Here is a 20,569-nt window from a genome sequence, read left to right as displayed (position 1 = left end):
AACAAGTAACAGTATTCTCACCAAAGCCAGCCTGTAATATCTATTTATGTGACACAGCAGAGCTGCTCTGAAGGGTGAATAACTCAGACAGATACATTATTAATTATTGAAGTTCAAAACCTTTCAGAATATTAAGTCAGAAGAGTACATGAGGATTGTACATATAGGGGGATAGGCCCTTTGGGCAGGTATAGAGAGTTGGAAATAAACCTGTGGAAGTTTTATTCTATCACATCTGATTACTGCCCTGAAGATCTTTCAAATACACAGGCACAGGGATAATGACAGAGTGGATTAGCAAAGTCTGATTGCATTTGGTTCCTACTGAGATTTTTTTGTAATAAGGTTATTTATGTTGTTTTGTCCAGCATTTGAATTGAATGAGTGGAAGTAATTTAACTTCAGTTCTCTTCCATCAAATTTTGCCTTCTCTTCTCTTATAGTGCAATCATGGAACACAAAGAGCTGTTGAAAGTTCCCTGGGATTGGCAAATAGGTAAGAAAACACTTCACTTCACTGCAGATAGTTGCTGAAGGAGGCATGGAGACATCCATCATTTGGGGAAGCAGGCACAGAGTTTCACAGGAACCGATGTTTGTCACTTTTCCACCAGTTACTGCCAAAGGTTGAACCACATGCCTCATCACTGTTCTAAAATGATATGTCCTCCCACTGCCATCCTATGCCTTCCTTGCACCATTAGGTTAAGCATATGTATGCCGTAAGATAATTATGCAGAGAGCTGTGAAGTTAAACAATAATAAGGGTTCCAGTTCTAAGATTCAGTGCAACACATGGGACAAGTAAACGAGGTAGTCACTAAGAGCCAAACCTTTTTCAATGAATGTCAAAGAAAGAAAATGGAACCTAACAAAAAACCTAAAAAAGTACTTCCATTGCATATTATAGCCTCATAAACTCATTTCCAAGGGGAGCATTTCTGTATGCAAATGGTTAATTGCTTTCCAAGTAGTTTCAGTGGAATATAGCAGATGTGTCTTTTAGACAAGTTTAGGCAGCATTGTGCACAATGAAGCTCTTAGAATGTTCTGCTATGCAGTGGATTGAATTTTCCCATTTCAGTTTGGAAGCTGAGTTTATGATCTAAGACTCCCTTCTTATTAGTCCTACAAATTACTTGCTTTAAAAGCAAATCAGCATTTAGGACAGTCCTTATAATCACTTTTTTACTATTTATAACAATGGAAAAAAATAAAAGAATACTCATGGTATAGGGCTTATGTACTTAGCAGAGGATTCAAGCCTTGGTAAAACCTTGACAATAGTTTGTTACCTAGTTTCAGAAAGAGCATCAAAATGACACCTCAGAAGGCAACTTGTTACGTGGGGAATCCCTGAGGACAGGAGATACATGTTCTTTTCTTTAAATTTATTTCACAATTTCCTCTCATTGTCATAACCCTTAATAAAAACAGTGCATCTTTCACAAAACACTGCACCTAGAAGTCTTGGAGATTTGATGGTTGAGCTATAAAACTAAATGACAAATCAATTTAAAGTATCCATGGAGAAACACACTCAACTGTGTACTATAAGTGTATTGGCCGTCTTTAATCTGAGATAATTAGCATAATTGCATCAGTGTTTATTTATACTTCATGATAAGGAGCTCAGGGACATAATTAATCTGGTACTGATGGAAGTAGCAGTGGTCATAGTGAATTAATCTGCTATTCACGTAAACTTCCATGGGAGTTCTGTTGTTACTCAGTATCAGTTAAATGTACAATTAAACTAAAGTCTTACTTGTTCCGTGATGCCATTAAAATGTCACTGAAAGTTAGTCACTAATTCTGAAGAGTCCCTATGCTTTATAAGGAGGAGATCATCTTGGCAAGAGCATCATAGATATGTACTTGTTTTGTTAGAGCAATAACTGGATATGTAATGTAGTTGAATATGGATGAAATGGTGACAATTATGTGCGGTTGTGTGTTCTTCCCTGGCTTCCACTGCACTTGGTGTGCTTTCCATTGCATTGGCAGTGATACGAGGTTGTCAGTAGTGACTGACAGATCTATGTCAGGGTGTTCACAGCCTTGTCCTGAATAGTTATCCACTATGATAGACTCAAACCTGCAGTCCAGCAAAGTTAAATCATCAGCCTTCTGAATGGTAAAGTCACTACCTAATAAACAGACAACCTAATAAATAACTCAAGGTGGCCTGTTGCCATCTGCCATAATTGTGCTATTAAGAATGGATGAGCTACCTTTCAACTGATGTAAAATGCAAATTATTTTTTAATATAGTGATCTAAAGCTGATCTGTTATGTCTGTCATGTTTAAAACAGGCTGTGGCCCTCCTGGTTTTAATTTTTGAAATTCCTCTGATATATAGCATAATCTTCACACTTAGTATAAATCAGGGTAGCTCTGTTTGAAACCTTGAAGGTTTAAGTGTTAATACTTGCTGCCAACCTGACTGAAAGGAGAATGATTATACTGCTCTGAGTGGTTTCATATGAGACCATGACGTGTTTTGTAGAGTGATAGGTGAAATAAGAGCAAATAAACTAACATCAGTTTTATTTAAGAGAAAAGGCAGTTTGAATCTCCAAGGAAGTGTCCCTTTTTACAGGGCTGTTGAATATTTCTGGATGGTCTTTATTTGAAGAAGACAGTGAAAAATCATAACTGATTCTGTTTTATCCCGATGTAATGATAGCTTTTGGAGTAAAAATGTGAAAGCTAAAACATGCGACATTCAACCAGCATGCTCAGGAACTAAACAAAAGTTCCCAAGGCAGGTTAATTTTGGTGGTACTTGGGCTACTTTAGAGCAGTCCCTGCAGGCAGATCCTGCCCATCTGTGTGGAGATGCCTGGTTTTAAGTGGGGAAATACTGAGGGTCTGGGGCTTGTTCAGCCTGCAGAAGAGAAGTCTTTGAGGAGTTACCTACAAAGCAGTTATCAAAAGGACAGACAAGGTCTTCACAGCAGGGCATGGCAGGAGGATGAGGGACAACAGGTGGAAGCCAAAATGAGAGATTCAGACTGAATAAGAGGAAAATCTTTACCTTGAGGACAGGCAGGCAGTAGAGCAGCTTGCTCCGAGAGGTCTTGTAGTCTTCATCCTCAGAGGTTTCAAGACCAGGCTGAGCAAAGTCTTGAGAAATTTGTTCTGATGTTACAGCTGAGCCTGATTTGAGCAGGGTTTGAGCTATGGCTTCCTTCCAGCCTGAATCACCGCACCTTTTTCTAAGTGCCCAATACAGACACTTGTGAGACATTCACACCCAACCAAGCAAAATTGGTGACCTTACCTACTAGGGTGAGCACTGACAGACAAGGCGGGATTCCTTCCACCAACTTTAGATGCCTGGGATGTAGACATCTTACTTAAATTAATAGTCTCCCTTTACATCAGCAGCGATAAACAGGCATGATACAAATCATACTATGCTAAAGCTGGCGTCTAAAAGAGACTGGACAGTCTGCACCCTAAAATTTCCCAATCGCTTCATTGACCACCAATCCTCAGTATGTGTCCAGAGTTGCGTGTAACGAATCCCACTCATAGCTGCCTTTATGCCCATTAAGCCAGTTCAGGACAATGCCAGGACATCTGAAAGGAGACAGTTATGCATTATGAGCCTCTCAGCATTTAAGACAGACCAGCTGATCAGCAGGTCATTACAAAAGCACCTCCTAACTTACCACGTTGCTTCTGTTCAGTGTCTGAGCACTGAGTCACTTGATACCAGTGACTCAGTGCCTGGGTAGACAGGCCCCAGCACCTGGAACTGCAGCAGTAGTAACAATTCCCAAGGCTGCCACTTGCAGTTCTCAAGGAAGCTGACGCTCCAAGCCTTTGACTTCAAACATATTTTAAGTCTGAAAACTGGCTGTCTAAGAAGCATTATCTGAAAATCATATGTTGCATTCCAGTTTGCTGTTGTCACCACTAAATGCTGTCCAGCTGGCGGATGTTACATGTAATTTAAGATGTAAATGAATGACACTTTATATTCACCCCTGACAGGACAGCTATGGTTTAAGCAATTTTCCACTGGAACTGAAATGCCCTTTGGAAAAGCAGCCCATGAAGTGCATGTAGTTGGCTGGCAAATAATGTGAACATCAAGGCAGTACCATGAAATTATACTGTTGGTTGAGAGGGCAACCCAGCAGAGCGCTTGAACATATGTGTTAAAACCAGGCTAACAGGAGCTCTGTGGACCAGCTGGTGGTTTGCAGACTGTACTTTGAGAATGCTGACTTTGGGTCCAAAAGGTCTTTTGTGCCTGATCTGTTCTTGATTTAAGCCTGGAAGAAAAGCTGACTTAATGCTCATGTATGCAGGCAATTTTTCATTTATCAAAACTACGCTCCATTTGATGCAATTGTTTGCCTACTACAGAAGAACTGCAGATTTTGCATAAAGCAACTGTTTCAAGCACTGCCAAAGACTGATTCTGTTGTTACCCATATACATTGTACACCTGAAAAAATTGCTACCTGTTAGTAAAAGCAGTTCTTATATTATCCACATTCTGAATATAAATATAAATTCAAATGCTTTATCATGCCGTAACAATTGATACGTAGACACTTGAACACTGACATTTTGTGTCTGTTGTGTTTTTTTCAGATGAATGTACACTTCAGATGCTTCTAAGGGACTTAAGCTGTTACAGCTGATTTTGTCTTTTAGATACCTTTTCTAAAGAGTTTTTAACTAAGTGGATCTTCAAGCAGATACAAATCATATGGGCTTTTTTTTGTTTCTTTTCCCTTCTAATCCCTTTCAGGACTTTAGCAATCAGATTTTCTGCAACTTTTAGTCGATAACAACATGCTCTGAAGAGTCAGAGTGAATCTAAATTTAGGTTTGTGCACATATCAGCTGGGAATTCCGCAGCATACAGCAGCCTAAGAAATATCATTTGCATGAGAGCAGATGAGTGGAGTGTTTGCTGGTTTCTTAACTTCATATTGATTAATTTGCCTTGGGATTTATCAAGTAATAACTGAAGCAATGAATTCTTTCCCAGTAAGTTATTTAGGTTTTTAAATGAAATTAGATTTCTGCTGTAATGTATTTTTATTATATTAGTGTCTAACAATCTAATTTGTGTGAGGCAGTCTGTAAACATGTAACAAGAAAGACTCTCAGCTCTGGAAAGCTTTATTAAGGAAGGCAGACAAAACCAGATAGAGGAATAGAGGTGCAAAACTGTGAAGTGATTTGTCAGGTTTGGTGGCAAAATAGAACTAGGACCTCTGTCATTTGAGTGCTGTCCTCATGCATCCATCCATTGGCTCATTAATTTGTCTGCACATACTTTTGAATTCAATTTTTGGGTCCGTTCCCAGAAAATATTATGTGCTCCATCCAACTCAGCTGAACACAGTCGGTGTTGTGGACACTCATCTCTTTCAGGGACTAGATTTGACATGTCTGAATGCATAGTTTCATTCAAATTTATGCTGGAAATGAGGTATTCACTAGTAGTGAAAAACACCAATTTAAAACTGCACTGCTGTTATGGAGAGCATAGAGAAAGGACTTCGTGTCCACTGCTGACATGGTTTTCACTATTTTTCTTACAAAATTAGAATTATGTTCTTAGTCTCTCTCTCTATATGTGTCTTAATAATTTGAATCCGTGTTTCTTTGAAAATGCATTATTCAAAAACACAGCCTTCTTCCTACCAACACAAGTCATCTCTATAGGCTGTGAAGGGTCACTCTGCTTCTTGTTTCTCTTCTGCAGGCTTGTTGTATGTTGGCTTCAGTGCCTGTATGTTTGGCCTCTACAGCTTTATGCCAGTGGTCATAAAGAAAACTAGTGCTACTGCCGTCAACCTCTCCCTACTCACAGCTGACCTGTACAGCCTCTTCTGTGGATTATTCCTCTTCCACTACAAGGTATGTGGAAATGACAGATGCATTTGGGTAATAGCAGTATGCCTGAAGAAATGTCAATGCAGAACAATGAAACAAAAGAAGCCTCCAAGATCTGTTGGATCTGCATGGTAAAAGTGCAGATTTCTTTTATACTTGAGGTTTCCCACACCAAAATGAATTTTATTTTATGATTCCCATTTTTTAAAGAGGGCTTATTTGGTCTTATTGATGTGAATTTTGAGTACCTGTTCATCAGCAACTGTATCACTAATTTTATTTTACTTATCAGAGGTAACTTTCAACTGCTGTGACCAGACCCAGGGTGGCAGCATGAAGGCAAGGACTCTTCTAAAAATCCCATAGGATTTTTTTTTTTTTTCCTGAGAACAAGGGACATGCTGAATTCTGAAATATAACTCATAATTATCCATGAATTGCACCTTTCCTGTCAACCAAACCACTGGCTTTCCTGTTAGTGTAAATGCCAAATTGTGCAGCAGATTTGTGTTGAACTTTTACCTCTTAGGTGTTCTAATATCTAAAACATCTGGCACACATTTTGTCTCCAATTAAAAGAAATGGCACTTCATTATTCACAAGTATCCCCCGAGTGTCCATTGCATGCAAGTAGCATCAGGATGCTGGAGGCGATTGGTTTACACCATCAGTTGTTCATAACAGGGAGGTTACTTGATAGATAAAATGGTGGTCCAGAGAAGTGTTAGGTAAAGGAAAGCCTTAAAATTCTGAGTATCTCACCAACTGAAATCAGACTTTGTGATAGTAATGGTACCTGAGTGAATCTGAATAAGACAATGAAAGTTCAAAGCTTCAGAGTTCAATACAAAATTAATTTTTTTCACTATTGCCTTTTGTTTTGTTTTTATGGCTTTAAGAATTTTGCAGAGGCAGGAAAAGCAAGTATAGAAACAAAAATTTGACTGACAAAACCATATAGAGGTTGTCTGCTGCTTCATGGGTCTCTCATGGTGATTTGATTCCTTGTTCTTTCTGCCTGACACTTCGAACCCAAAGTGTTTGACATTAGGTATTAGCTGAATATTGTTTTCTCCTGTTAATAATTTCATTTGATACCCATAGCAAAATATTTTTAGCTGTGCTAGTTCACTGTTTCTAAGAAAAATGGCTATATTACACTGTGAAAGACAGGCAAATCTAATTCTGAAAACGGTGGTGGTGGTGGTGTTCTAGCAAAGTCAAACTCTGTTAGAGGGAGAGACTCAAAGGCAGTGGGGGTTGGACAGCTTTGTGCTCAGCATTTCCCATACCTAACAAAAACGGCAATTTAGAAAACCCAAACCTTAAAATTCAGGCCAGAAGAGAAGACACAGAATAGGCAGGTTTTCTGATTGAAAGCAAGGTTTCATCATCTGTCTTGATAACTGGTTGAGTTCCACCTCTGAAGTAGCTGGTGGTCTCCTCTGCCACTTACTCATCTAATTAGAAAACTGAAGATCTTTCTGCCATGGTTAATGTATGTGTCATGCAGTCTTCTTCATGAACTCTTATCAAACTCTTACTTCAATACACGATGACTACATCAGTTACAAACCTTCTTATTTTCAGCATAAATTTACTTGTGGCTTTTGGTCCACTCATTTTTGTGCCAGGAGTATCCCTCAGCATAAAGAATGCCCCTGTCTCCTTAGCATTTTACTCCATTGACGCACCAATAGGCAGCAGTTGTATCCTCTCCACGCCCCTAGTTCACTAATCAGAGCAAACCCTTCTCTGCACCTATCTGGTTGTATTTCATCGTTCCTGAGGTAGTTTCTTCAACTCTAGGAGCAGGAAAGGTCCCTCCAGCACCTGGCGCAATGCTCTTGTCTCTCCATTTCTCCAGGAAGCCTGTTACCCCAGAGTAAAACTATATTTACATTTTTCATCACTGCTTTTCCTTCATGGTTTGTACTCACTGTGCAATTCATATAACTCACGTGAGCCTCCCCTTTGTTCTTCCCAGCTGAAGCGCTGATACAGAAAAGACTTCTGTCAGGACTTTGTGAAAGGGACTTCACCTGAAATGTAGTATCAAATTCTCAAGCTGTCGGCATCTCCTTTCATACAGTTTCGATTGCAGAAGAAAGAGAGGCTATATTCAGAGATGATCGAGATTTAAAAACCCACTTAGTTATGTGGTTCCTTCTTTAGTTGCCATGTTTTTATCCTTAGACAGGTTACCTCCTCCTTTTCTTTCTGGTTTACTATCAGGTATCATTTCATGTGAGGAAGTAGAACTGTGAAATGTGCAACTTGCAGTCAGTAATGAAGTCTATCCCTAAATGCTCTAAATTCCCCTCCTAAGACTCTGTACACTTGCTTGTTTTCCAGTTTCTAAAAAACAGTGGCGTTCCCAGCTCAGCTGTGCATCTCCTTTAGGCACACAGCTCTTTCTGCTTATTGCTGCTCTGGCCAATGTGCACAGCCCCACTTCGCTGGGAAGCAAATGGCTTTATGTTGAATTAGGATCAACTGAGTGGTTTAGTACCCCTTGAAGAATACAGTTTTATGAGTCTTTCAAGAAACAGTTATTATTTTTTCCCTGTGCTGCTACCTTTATCACCAGGTGGGTTTATTGCACCTATAACAGGAAATCTGTGAAAATCCATAGAAAATGCAAGAAATTACTTTAACTGGGCTTTAGAGCCTCTGAAACCAAACTGGGAAAAGACTGTGCTTGAAGTGTTTGGATTTGCTAGCATTTAATTTTTTTATCATACAGACTTGCAGCGTCATGACATGCAGGACAATGAGTTTATATTTATATTCTTACCGCATATGCAGGTATCTTTGTAGTGCAGTGTACATTTCCCAGGCCCACAGAAGCTAGAAATACAGCATGTTAACTTGGCAGGTATACAGTTAACATATAATTCAAGATGTTAACTGTTCAAGCTTTTATTGCATTTAAATGGAATGATTTATGACTTTCAGTTGGAGGTAGATGACTAAATTGTAGTGCATCATTCTTAAAATTATCTGCATCCCCCAAATAAAAGCTCTCTTTTTAGTTCTTCTGTAATCAGTAGCTGACTCCAGATACCCCAGTGAATGAAGGAATGTGTCTGGCCTCTTTGGTGGCTGAATATTTGCAGCTGCTGTAGGATTTAAGTATAAACCTCCATATCTTCAATTCTTTGTTAATATTCTCACCGTATTGATATATTTTATAGAGGTTTGATATTCAAAACTTTCCTAACTAACTGTTTTCTTTTCACCTTCTTCTTAGCACAATTAAATTATCTTCTGCTTTGAGAAACAAACTTACTATTATTGTTATTGTTGATGTTGTTGTTATTATTATTATTGCTGCTGTTATCCTCTACATTCATCTTCAACTCCTGTCTTTCAGACTCATCTTTTGTTTTGATTTGCCCTGGTTTCTTGGTTTCTGTGAACTTCAGTGTTCCCAGGAGTACTAAAGCCAGTCTGCATAGGGTTCTTTCCCACCCTACACAAGCAGGAGGGAATCCACAGTGCCCTCCCCTGGTGTGGGAAATGAGTCTGCAGAGAAGACCCAAGGGGCTGCTTTGCTGGATGGGTTTCATCCATGCTTTTTGCCTATAGACATGGTGGTAAACAGCTTTGGAACGAGAAGGATGCCTTATAAGTGTGACATATGCTGTGTAGAGGGATGTCTCAGCGTAGCACGGAAGAAATTTCATGTTCTGAGTAACAGGACTGGCCTTGCCCTGTCAGAGACTGCAATAGCTGTTCTTTGTCATGCATATGCTGACACCAGTGGTGGTGAGAAACTCAGGGCCAGTTCTCTGAGTGTATGGTTTGACACTTCTGTACAACTTCAGTTGGTTTTTGCCTATGGCATGTTCCTTTTTTCGTTTTAGTTTCAGTCTTGGCTTCATTTTTATGTGAATTTTTAAAGTTCATACTTTTCATTGGCAAGCTGTATGTTGTGCTTTAGTCATTCTAAGCAAATTGGGTTCTCACTAAATAATCTAAGCAGTTTATTTTAAGTTTTCCACCAGCTAGAGCATGCATACTGATGGTGTTCTGCACCAGCAGGTCGAGTCACACTGTATTATATCATTACCTAACAAGCCAAGCACAATCAATTATGTTCTGCCTTGGCACATTCATTCATTATTTTATCCAAGATGAGCTATAAAAATTCAGAATTTCTGGTTATAGTAGCAATTTCTAAGTGGAGAAAACATATATTTTGTAATAAATCAAGGAAGTCTCATAACTTGATTTAGACTCATGCAGAGTATCTGTTCAAAAGACTTGGATACACAGCCAAACATGATACTCAAAACCTTTCAGCACCAGGAATCTGAAATTATACTAGCTGAAGCCCTACTTGCTGATACTGACGCTTCTAAAAATGACTTTTCAATGCTAATTCTAACAGCAGAGTCCCTCCAGTGGAAGGGAGCAGATAACAGCCTTCTGACTACATCAAGGAACAGGCCATGAAGGAGACTGGATTTCAGCATAATGGAGAAGAGAGGGTACAAGTTGGAGGCAATAGTTTCCAATTTAATTTTTGCCAGCACAGATCCTAAGCAATGTCCATGAATTGGGGATTTATGTGAGCTTCACTGAGAAACAATGGTACAACATTATTTCTAGTAGAGCAGGCAGTGCAAGCTGAACTGTAAAAATATATTTTTTACATTATTACTTCCTCAGTCATAAGATTTTGGATATTTTCCTGATGAAACTTGATATGCAAGCTGCTTGACCCATAAACTCTGTTTGAATGGAATTTAATCTCACTGGGCTTTTATCCTAGTAAAGGCTTCTAAGCTTTTGATAATGAAGGTAAATCATATTACTAGTTAATTCTTTATGCCATTGCTAATGTTCAGAAACCGATCTGTATGTTTCTCTTTCTTTTCCAGCATACTAAATTTCCTACAGTGGGACTCCCTCTCAACAACTGTGTTCCCATGAAGCTGTACTGTCCATATGCCTTTCATCTAACTGGCATTTTAAAGTGCTCTTTTTCATATTTCTTTACATTTATTTCTTTTATTTATCTGCATTTCTTCCTTCATATTATAATAATAAATTAGAAAATAGTTAGCTGTGTATGTTTAAAGATCTGCCTTGAGGTGGAAATGAGTTAGGTCTGTCTTTGGTCATACTTGAATGTATATTGCTCTGATAGAAAGGGCCACATCCACTCACCCTTTGTCTGAGGGTGCAGGATGCTGTACAACAAAAAAGCTATGAAGTAAATGATGAGAAATAGTAGAAGCTGGAAAATTAGATTACTCCTACCAAGATGTTGCACAGTCTGGCAGTAGATTTTTAACAAAACAGCACAGATATGGCAGCTTTGTGAAAATATTTCATTGTTGAAAGGATATCTCTTCCTTTCACAGTGTTATCTTGCAATAGATTCGTTAGTTACAAAGCATGAATAGTGAAACATTGATACTTACTGTTTTGAAGCTGTCAGAAAGAGAATAAAGGATGTGGCATTCATACTGCAAAAGTTATGATGAAAGCTTAAATTTCAATTTTATTTTTTCAGACACTAGCTCATCATAAATGTCAAGTTCCATAGATTGTTTTAATGGCTCTTAGCTTGGGATTTTTATTTTGTCTCATGTTAAAAGACAGCTCACACCAGAGCTGGTTGGGAGTTTTATAGCAAAATTCATTTTTGTTGGAAACGGCTAATTATCAAAAGAAATTCTAAGTGGAAATAATCCTGTTTTCAGGATGCTCCCAAGGAAACAGAAGCTGGCATTTCTCAGACCTTGACTGTTGTTTTGCCCTCTCATCTAAGAGATTGCAGCAGTGCACATTTTCCAACATTTTCAGACAGGTATTCTAGAACTGGAAGATCTGTGGCACAGAAAACACAAGTTATGCAGGTCATGAATACTGGAAGGTGGAGAACAAATCTCAGTTCTGTATTAGGCAGCCTAGAACCCCAAGAAGGAGCTTTTAAGGCTTCCAGGCATCCGGCATGGAGATAATCCTGTCAGTTGCAGTCAGCAGTTGCCAGAGTTTCCAGTAGGCAATACCATTTGGTTTCCTAGCCAGGAACTAGTTCATAATTACAGCAAGGAGCTTATCTACCTAACTGTCCATGGGTTTATATTCTCTAACTATGTAATTTAGATTTCTTAATATTCGTAGTGAATGCCTGGTTGATAAGGTTTACTGACAGCACCACTGTTCTGTGCTTTGCTACTCAACACCTGGTTGTCAACTCAGAGTATGGTTTTAGGTTTTTTGTATGAATGCTTAGATAGTCATAATATTTCTTTTCTTTCTCCACTTTTCCCCCCTTTATATTGTGTGTAATGTTTGAATCAAATCTTTTTATGTCTCAGTATCACATCTTCCTGCAGAGCTTAAGTATTAAAATGTTAAAAGATTTCTTAGCGATTTCAAAAGAGCTTTTCAATTTGATGTATTTCTACTCTTTTTAAAAACATGCATAAGGTAGGTATGCAAGTACATTTTCATTTGTAGAAAATGTGTTTGAGGCCAGTTGAAACTCATGTAATCATTGAATAGAACCAATTTCAGACTGAAGTAGTTTATACTGACAATCCAACCAGCTAGGGGGAAAAAAAAAAGCCCTACTACATGACTGAGTTCTGCCTTTCATCATATGGGATAGCAAATTGCCTAGTGGATATTGACTACTCAAAAGAAAACATGAAATGAAAAAAGAATGTAAATGTTAACTGTAGCAAAAAGATGTGTAAAATCAGCTCATTCACAGACAGTCCCCAGAGAAAGAAAAGAGACAGTATATCTGCCTGTGTAATCTATTTAAATTGATTCTCAGACTTGCTTGCAATGAACCACTTACGTGCTCTGACCCACAAGACACTAGGAAAGTGGTTTACTTACCTTATAGTGAGAAGTTGTTATTTTTCAATCAAAATCATAAACAAAAGTTTTAAGTCCTAGCATAGAGTCTATTAGTTTTCTCTAATATTTTATGCAAAATAAAGAGGAACCACAGGATTACAGATTTCCATCCTTGACATTTCTAAATACAGACAATGTTATGCTGAGGTTCAGTATTGCTTTCAGTTATTATAAAATACTCTTTCTATATACTAATATATATAATATTATGATAATAAATATATAATATACAATATATAATTAATATAAAATAAATAAATCTAATAGAATATGCACTATAATAATAATAAATATAAAATACTAATAAGAAATAAAAAGAATTGTCTTCAGAGAATGATTTGAACATGGATAAAAAAATAAGAATATGCTTTGACTACTTGAAAAAGGTAATTCACATCACTGTCATGAGACTTGAATTTTTAACACCTTGCAGAATGCTGAGTCCATCATCCCTAAGTCTTCACTGCTTTTTTCACAGGAGTAGGTAAGGGAGAGCGATGTTTAAGGAACAAGGGAGAAATAGGTTTCTCACTAGTGAGAAATGGTTAGGGAATTGTATTTCAGGATACTGTTTTATTTTGTATGTAGTTTGAAGTCTTCTGCCCACAGACAGAAGAGGTGATCCCACTAGTCTCTTCTGTCCCCACCTCTGCCCCCAGGCTCAACAATGATCCAGACATGGGCACTATAGCGACCAAAGGGAGGCAATGGCATTGTACTGGTGGAACATGCAATGGTAACCTTACATTTAGCATAAGGCCTCCATCCATCGTTTTCATTTGGAGTTAATATTTGGATATTATTAACTTGAAGAAATGCAAGAAGGCAGGTATGGTAACAATGGCCTTTGAGAACTTGGAGACAAATAACAGTCAACACACATTACCTTGTTTGAATTAGTTTTTCATTTCAATATGAGGAAAAAGTTATTCAGAGATCTCTTAAATATACCACAGAGTACATGATGAAGTTTAATTCTTAGACTCTGAAGGAAGTAAATAGTGTTTTGGATAAAGTAGTGAAGAGTCATGGGAAAGGTAAAAGTGAGCTTATAATTCCTACCCAATATGAAAACAGACATATTAACAGAAATCTTCCTGTTATTGGAAATAATTAACTCTTGGATGATAAATCTTCAACAAAACCATATGGGTCTTAAAGATGCTGTTGAGCAGGGGCTGAAAAGAGAAATTTGGGAGAGTGGAGCAAGAGAAATGCGTAACAACAGAGAACAATAAAATGGTTTGAATGAAGTGCAGAAAGCAAAAAATATTGTAACAAATACTGCCTTTTTCATCATTATAAGAAAAAGTGCAGACAAAAAAAAAACATAACAGATATGCTATTAAATAAGCTGGATCTTATCACAACAGACTTTTTCTAAATGATACTCAGTGAATATGAAAACAAAGACCAGGAGGCTCAGTTTCATAATTATTTGTGGGGAAATATTAAAAAGTAAATGAGGACTTCAGCATTCCGGAGTCAAGCATACTTTTAAAGACAAGTGAGTACAATGAATCTGTCGAGCTACATACCTCAGCAGTAATTTGCAACCCAATGGAGACAACAAAAAAAAAAGTAATGAATTAGCAAAGCAGCAGCTGCATTCAAAAGCTTAAATAAGGCTCAGTTACTGTGCATCTACAAAGATTTTCAAAATATGATCCTTCAAGTTGAATGCTATTTCTATCTTAGCATATGGAAACAAAGCCTGGAAGTTCCCCAGAGATGCGGAAAGTAAATGGTAGGGTTAAATGCAATAGCTGCATTGTAAATTTGGAGATTTCTCACAGTGTTGAGTAAGTCCTTGTTTCCAGAAAAGAAGAGAATATTTAGGAAGTGTCTTAAGAATTGTGCCTTGCCATCCACATGGTCTATGAGCCACCATAAAGAAAAATAAAATTGGAAATTAATTAATTTCTCTGTTTTGATTAACTAACTGGATTGAAGTGCTTACTCCAGTTGTGCCTTCTAGCAGCCAAATTAATGAATGTTACAGACATGAAGGGTTAAAGCATCCAAATTACCTCTTATTTCCTACCAAAAAGAAAGAATGGGCCAACACGCAGACATAATGTCAGTCAGAAGTCATCGCTTCTACATGCTTTCAATCTAAGTAGTAAGATATTTTATTAACCGCTAGAACATCTTCAAAAAGCATCTTCTTTGTGCCTAAACTCCCACTTCCCACTAAACTGTAAGCTTTCAAACCCATAATATGGGATAGGTGCTTGTCATCAGAACTGCTGCTAAGCAACTTAATTAACTGGACTAAACTTCTGGAATTATTTCCACTACTGGCATGTGTTAAGTTTAGCAAGCAAGAGTATCTGCTCCTTCAGGTGTTCCAAGGGATCATAATCAGTCTGAAGGAGATTTAAAATAGATCAAAGGATCTAAAGTAATATGGATTTTGTATCTTAAGTACAAGAGCAGAAGTTGTAGGGGAGAGTTCCAGATGCAACTGGGCAAATCACCTTTTTAAAAAAATAGCTAGAAATAAGTAGAAAACAGTGAGTACAAACTAATCACAAAAGAAAACTGACACTATCCAGGTGAAAAGGAAAAGAAGTAATTGCTGTAAAAGATGAACCAAGCTTGGCAACGAAGGTGACAGTGAAACAAACAGCTAAAAGTTATTTTTGTATATGAAGAAATACTTTCACTATGGAAAGACAGCAGAGACTAAAGTTAAACAACCTTTAGTTTGGAACCAAAATGAAATCAGGACTTTTGGTCATATTCAGGAAGAACAAGAGTTAAATAGGAAAGCAATGCACAGTAGTTAATAGAAATATAAATTACTAAGTCAGAAGTAGAAACAGAACACAATAATCTGAGTTCTTTCAAGCGTGGGAATATAGACAGTTGGAAGAGTTGTATATGAAGTAGGCAATAAACTAAAATCAGAAGTGGACACCAGGGAGAAATAATTAGGCATATGGAGAGAAATGGAAAATTGGATAAAATGCGACCTGGTACACATGAAGGTGAATAATCCAATCTAAATCTTGTGTCTGATAATTTAACAATTTTTTGTAGACAAAAGGCAAATGTAGATCTAATCTGTAAGGCTTTTATACAATGCAGTGTAGAAAATTATCAATTAAACTAAGGAACAGGATTAGCACTGTAATGATAGGAAGCTAGGTGAGAAACTTGTTAATGAGGATAAAGGACAAGGCAACATGCTGAGAGAGAAACAGCTTGCTTGAAGGACCTCTTCGCTGATGGAAGTCACAAAGAGTTGGTCTGAACATTCGCCTTGTATAGTGAAATGCAATGAAGCACAAAGTGCAAGGTAATGTCAGTGGCAACAGAGGAGAGGAATTTAAGCACAATTGTGGCAAAGCTGTTTCCAAATGCGACAATCTAGGTGTTTCTAGCATTGATAGAGAGGTGCTAATGCCATAGAACAGGACAACTTACCATATAAGAACAGCATTTTTTCACTGTAGCTACACACTTTTTTTTGGTCAAGTTCAAGAGGGCCAAACAGAGCTTTTTGTCTTACCTGCCGCAAAGCCTTGACAGAATGAGTTTGTGTCTGCTAAGAATGTATTGAATGTGCAAATCCTAAAAAATGCTTGTTGTATATAGCATAGCTTTGATTTCTGATGAACTGGGAGGGACTATGGTACCTCAACATATATAAATTGAATTGTAAATTCACAGGAATGAAAGCAAAATTATTCGAGCTAAAGATGTAAGAATATGTGGGTGGAATCTGAGAATGCGTACATTTAGAAATTAGGAGGGTTTTTTGGCTATTTTAGCAGAGAGGCTCCAGAGCAGACTTCGAATAGATTAGAGGGGAGTGGACAAAAGCCCTTATAATGCTTGCAGGAGGGCAGGGGGTATTTGCTAGGTGGAATATGTGATCTGACTACGTGGTAAGGAGGGGGTGGGGTTGGATTCAGTGGCTTAGGACACGCTCTCTGTTATGGCTTCCTTGTGTGCCTGACTTGTGAGTTGACTCAGTTGAGAGCTCTTGGAACTCCTGAAGTTTGGCCTCATGTTGCTGGCAGCAAACATGCTAGACTATGGAGAACCCCAGTGTGAAACAGCTGCATCACGCTCCCTTCAGACAGCTTACAAAGTCACTCATGGTAAGGGTAACTGCAGCTGTGTATTCCTCATTTCTCAGGGTAGGAGTGCTCCCTGTTTTATGGCTGAGAGAAAACAATTACATTCTGGAAGACTGCTGTAGGAATATATTGTTAGATTCAGCAGGAAAGCATAAATAATCCAAGATGGATCAATTATTGTACCTTGGTTTTGAGCACACTGAACACAATTAGCCACATACACATTATTTGAGAATCAAGTAGAGCAGACAACTGCTACTATATTAAATACTTGCACACAAAACCAGAAGGACATGGAGCAACTGGGAGCCGATAGGGCAAACCAGCAAAAAATATTGAAAGCTGAAAGTGGAGAGGGTAAATTGATTTTATTTTTATAATCTCTTCTATTGTGTTCCTCCTTTTTAAGAATATTTAAAAGGATAACTGCTTTACCACTCTCTTGCCAAGTGATTGGTATGAAATAACCAGAAAAGTTAACCAGAAATAACCTCGTCCCACAGTAAGGATGCTCACAGGAAATTAGAGCAGTGTAATATGAGTGTTTTAACTTCACATAAAAATCTCTGTCTTATGTAGGTAAGATTAAAACAGATTGCAGGATTCATTCTACCTTGCACTTTTTAATTAGATAGACTGCTGGTACCACAGGGGTACTGAACATGGGCTCATTTTGCCTCTACATCTGATGGCAGAGGCAACAAAGGAAAACAGAAGACAAAGCAGCATTCCCATCTCTCCTGGCACCTAGGAAATGAAGATAAGGCTTTTCACACAAATATGTTGCCCTAACAGGCACGTATTTAGAAAGGACAATTATGATTTTTTTTCTAATGGTATCTTTTGAGACGCGTGAAATCATGCAGATTTGTTGTAAAACCAGTATTTGCCTTACAGCTCAGAGATTTTTCTCCAAATGCTATCAGTTTTTTATTCCACCAATGAACTCTAGGAGTACTATGAAGCTTCACAAATTTTAACAATATGTGGTGACAGTTTTCTGGTAACCACCTCATTTTTCTCCTATATAGGTAACCTCATCATTTGAGAGGTTAGGACTTTCCCATTGACCACTGTCTTACCAGTTGAACTGTGCCCATCAGCAAATACCATGCAAGGACTAAAATAGAGGGTGCTGCTGTATGACAGAAGGCATGGACCACTATCTTTTACCTACAGTAAAATATGAACGCACTAGGACAAAAATCCTAGATACTCAACTGGAAAATACAGAAAATGTGCCATATAATTACTTTACATCACGATTTCTATGCAACATTTGTGATTCAGCGTAAGTCATAGTAATAGCATTTCATCTGAGTTAGAGCATGCTGAGGATGCAAGCAGGCAGAAGGAATTGAGAAGTATGGCCTTTCTCTCATGCATGAAATGACAGAGAGAAAACTTCCTTTAGCTTCTTTGTTTTCACTAAATGACACTGAGGCCAATGTCAGGTTTTCACTGCCATTGAAGCAAGGCAGATGCTTCTTGCTTTGGGTTCTGACCGGCATAAGTAACAATGATGTGTTGAGACATGCCTGCAGTGCAAGCCTCCTTCATCCAGTGAAAATTTTCTATGTGACTGCCAATGGGCAGGAAAGAAAAGAAAAAAGATGTGGAAGAACTAGCTACAAATTTCACCTTGAATCCCAGCTGCGTTGGGAGGGCCAGATAGGAGCTTAAGTCATCACTTAAGATTGTATCTTCACAGTTTTCTTTGGAAATAGATGGAGGTTGTTAAAGTGTGAAGGTGATGCCATCCTGCCTGTAGCGTACAGACTCACTGCCCAGAAATTATCATTGTTACTGAAGCTGTCCAGTGCCCCTTGGTACCCTTCTCAGCAGGGGAACAACACTCAAGCATTCAAGGTTCTGCAGTTGGAGAGCTGGGAAGGCATGCTAAACCGTATCCTCAGTGGTTTGGGTCCCTTCAGAGATCTCTAGATTAAAGATCTGAGAGATATAACAGGATGTATAAAGGTTCTGGTGGATGAGTTTTATCTGTTCAAATGCAGTCTGGAAAACTCAGCAGCTTTTCTGGTGTTTGGTTCTATTTGGGTTTTACAGAATGGCTGCCCTAATTTCTGTTTATGACAAAGATGTATCATCACCTGCCTAGAGCTTAGTTCTGCAGTCCACTTGGGAAAATGTCTGCCTATTCCTAGGAAATGTTCTGCCCGTTAACTCCCACCTGGGATGAGTGATCAGCCAAAGGTCAGGTCTTTGTCTCTCATCCCTGAAAGCAGACAGAAGTAACTGAGGCTGAACCAGAAGATTGTTCTCCTGATAAAAAGCAGGGCAGACCCTGAATCCTGAAGGGACATCTTCCTCAAAGGCTGGGACAAAACCAGTTTGTCATAGTTTCAGTAAATCACAATCCCAGCCTAAGATAATTTTGTCCAGATCCTCATGGGTCTGAGCCGAGGGAGTTACCAGAGCATGATGAGCTATGACTAGGATGCTGGCTCCCATTTCTATTGATAAAATAATATGTTTGTAATATCCAGCTACACAAGTGAAAGCACTGTGCAAATCCGTAGCTCTCAGAGCCCTCACCCTTCCTGGTACTGCTGCTGACTGGAGAGTGTATGCATCCCACAGCACAGCTTCTGGGCTTGGTCACAGTGAACTTCATTTGCTATACCAGAGGCGAAAATAGAAAAGAGTGTGAAAAGAAGCTGAGTCTTGCAATCAGTTCATCAAACTGAGTGGAAATATCTGTGTGCTGTACAAAAGATAATGACAGAAATTTGGTTTTAACTCCCTTCGCTCATCCTGCCCAGGTACTCATGTGTGAAATTACCCAGGGGGAAGAGGTATAAGTCAGTGCAGGAACCCCTACTGGCCTTATCTTTGATGGGCTGCGCAGCATATGCTACAAACTGAATTAGTTCAGAAAACAGAGAAGTTCATCAGACTGTACAGACCCACTGATGGCAGTAGGAAGGTGATAGGAACAGCCTGCCTGGAGAGCATGGGGAGTGTCAGCAGAAATATGGAACTAAGTGAATTTCACCTGATACGTACATTTTGTTCCTCTTCATCGGTGTAATTCTGAGGAGATCACTTCTCTGTAATATTTAAAATTTGAATTAATAGACCTGATTTTTTTTTTTTTTTTTGTTAAAATGTGGAGAATTTCTAGACAAGGTTAAGGGAGAAGGTAGTTAATTCATTTCATGACAATTCTAAATTTTCATTAGTCCTATAACAAAAAAAAATTAATTTTGAAGTCTTAAAAAGCACAGTTGGTTTCTGTAGGCTAGGGGCTGGGCTTCATGTTACCGACCAAGAGATGCACTCTGTGGCTGCTGTTGTCAAATACAACTAGAATTGGAGCACTGCAGCTCCAGTAGTCTGCTCCTGTAGACTATTTTCAGTTCAATGGACCGTGTAAAAAAGAATTTGCATTTTCATAACCATTGTAATAATGGTCATGATCATGATAGCTGAGTGATAAACCAAAATTAGCAAAACACTGAGTTTCTTTGTCGGTGTGGGCTTTTCTGCAGACTCGCATCTGTCTCTTTTTGTCACTTTGAATATTGTTTTGCCCTAGTGTCAGTGGTAATGTGGATGTGGACATCTGTGACAGTCAGAACTAGTTGTCTGCAAATTCCCTCTGCAGCAGGCAATGGTCAGTGCAGCATTTCCTAGCTGTGATAACAGTAATTCCTCTATGCCCTTTCCCCAGGCTTTCCCTTCTAAATTCCTGACC

General features: G+C 38.5%; 1 protein-coding gene across 1 annotated transcript in view; it reads left to right on the top strand.

Moving 5' to 3' along the window:
* SLC35F1 (solute carrier family 35 member F1) overlaps nucleotides 1-20,569 on the top strand; it is a 237,409-nt gene that overhangs the window by 209,984 nt on the left and 6,856 nt on the right. The window contains exons 6-7 of the mRNA XM_057423596.1: nucleotides 444-496; nucleotides 5,742-5,896. Coding sequence (XP_057279579.1) covers nucleotides 444-496; nucleotides 5,742-5,896 — 208 coding nt within the window. The remainder of the gene's footprint in view (nucleotides 1-443; nucleotides 497-5,741; nucleotides 5,897-20,569) is intronic.

Source organism: Pezoporus wallicus, unplaced genomic scaffold (genome assembly GCF_028554395.1).
Source record: "Pezoporus wallicus isolate ANWC-B61680 ecotype Strahan unplaced genomic scaffold, APGP_CSIRO_Pwel_v1 contig_8806, whole genome shotgun sequence".
NCBI classification, from domain to species: Eukaryota; Metazoa; Chordata; class Aves; order Psittaciformes; family Psittacidae; genus Pezoporus; species Pezoporus wallicus.
The sequence above is the reverse complement of the archived record's forward strand: the minus strand, read 5'-3'. Positions and strand labels throughout refer to the sequence as shown.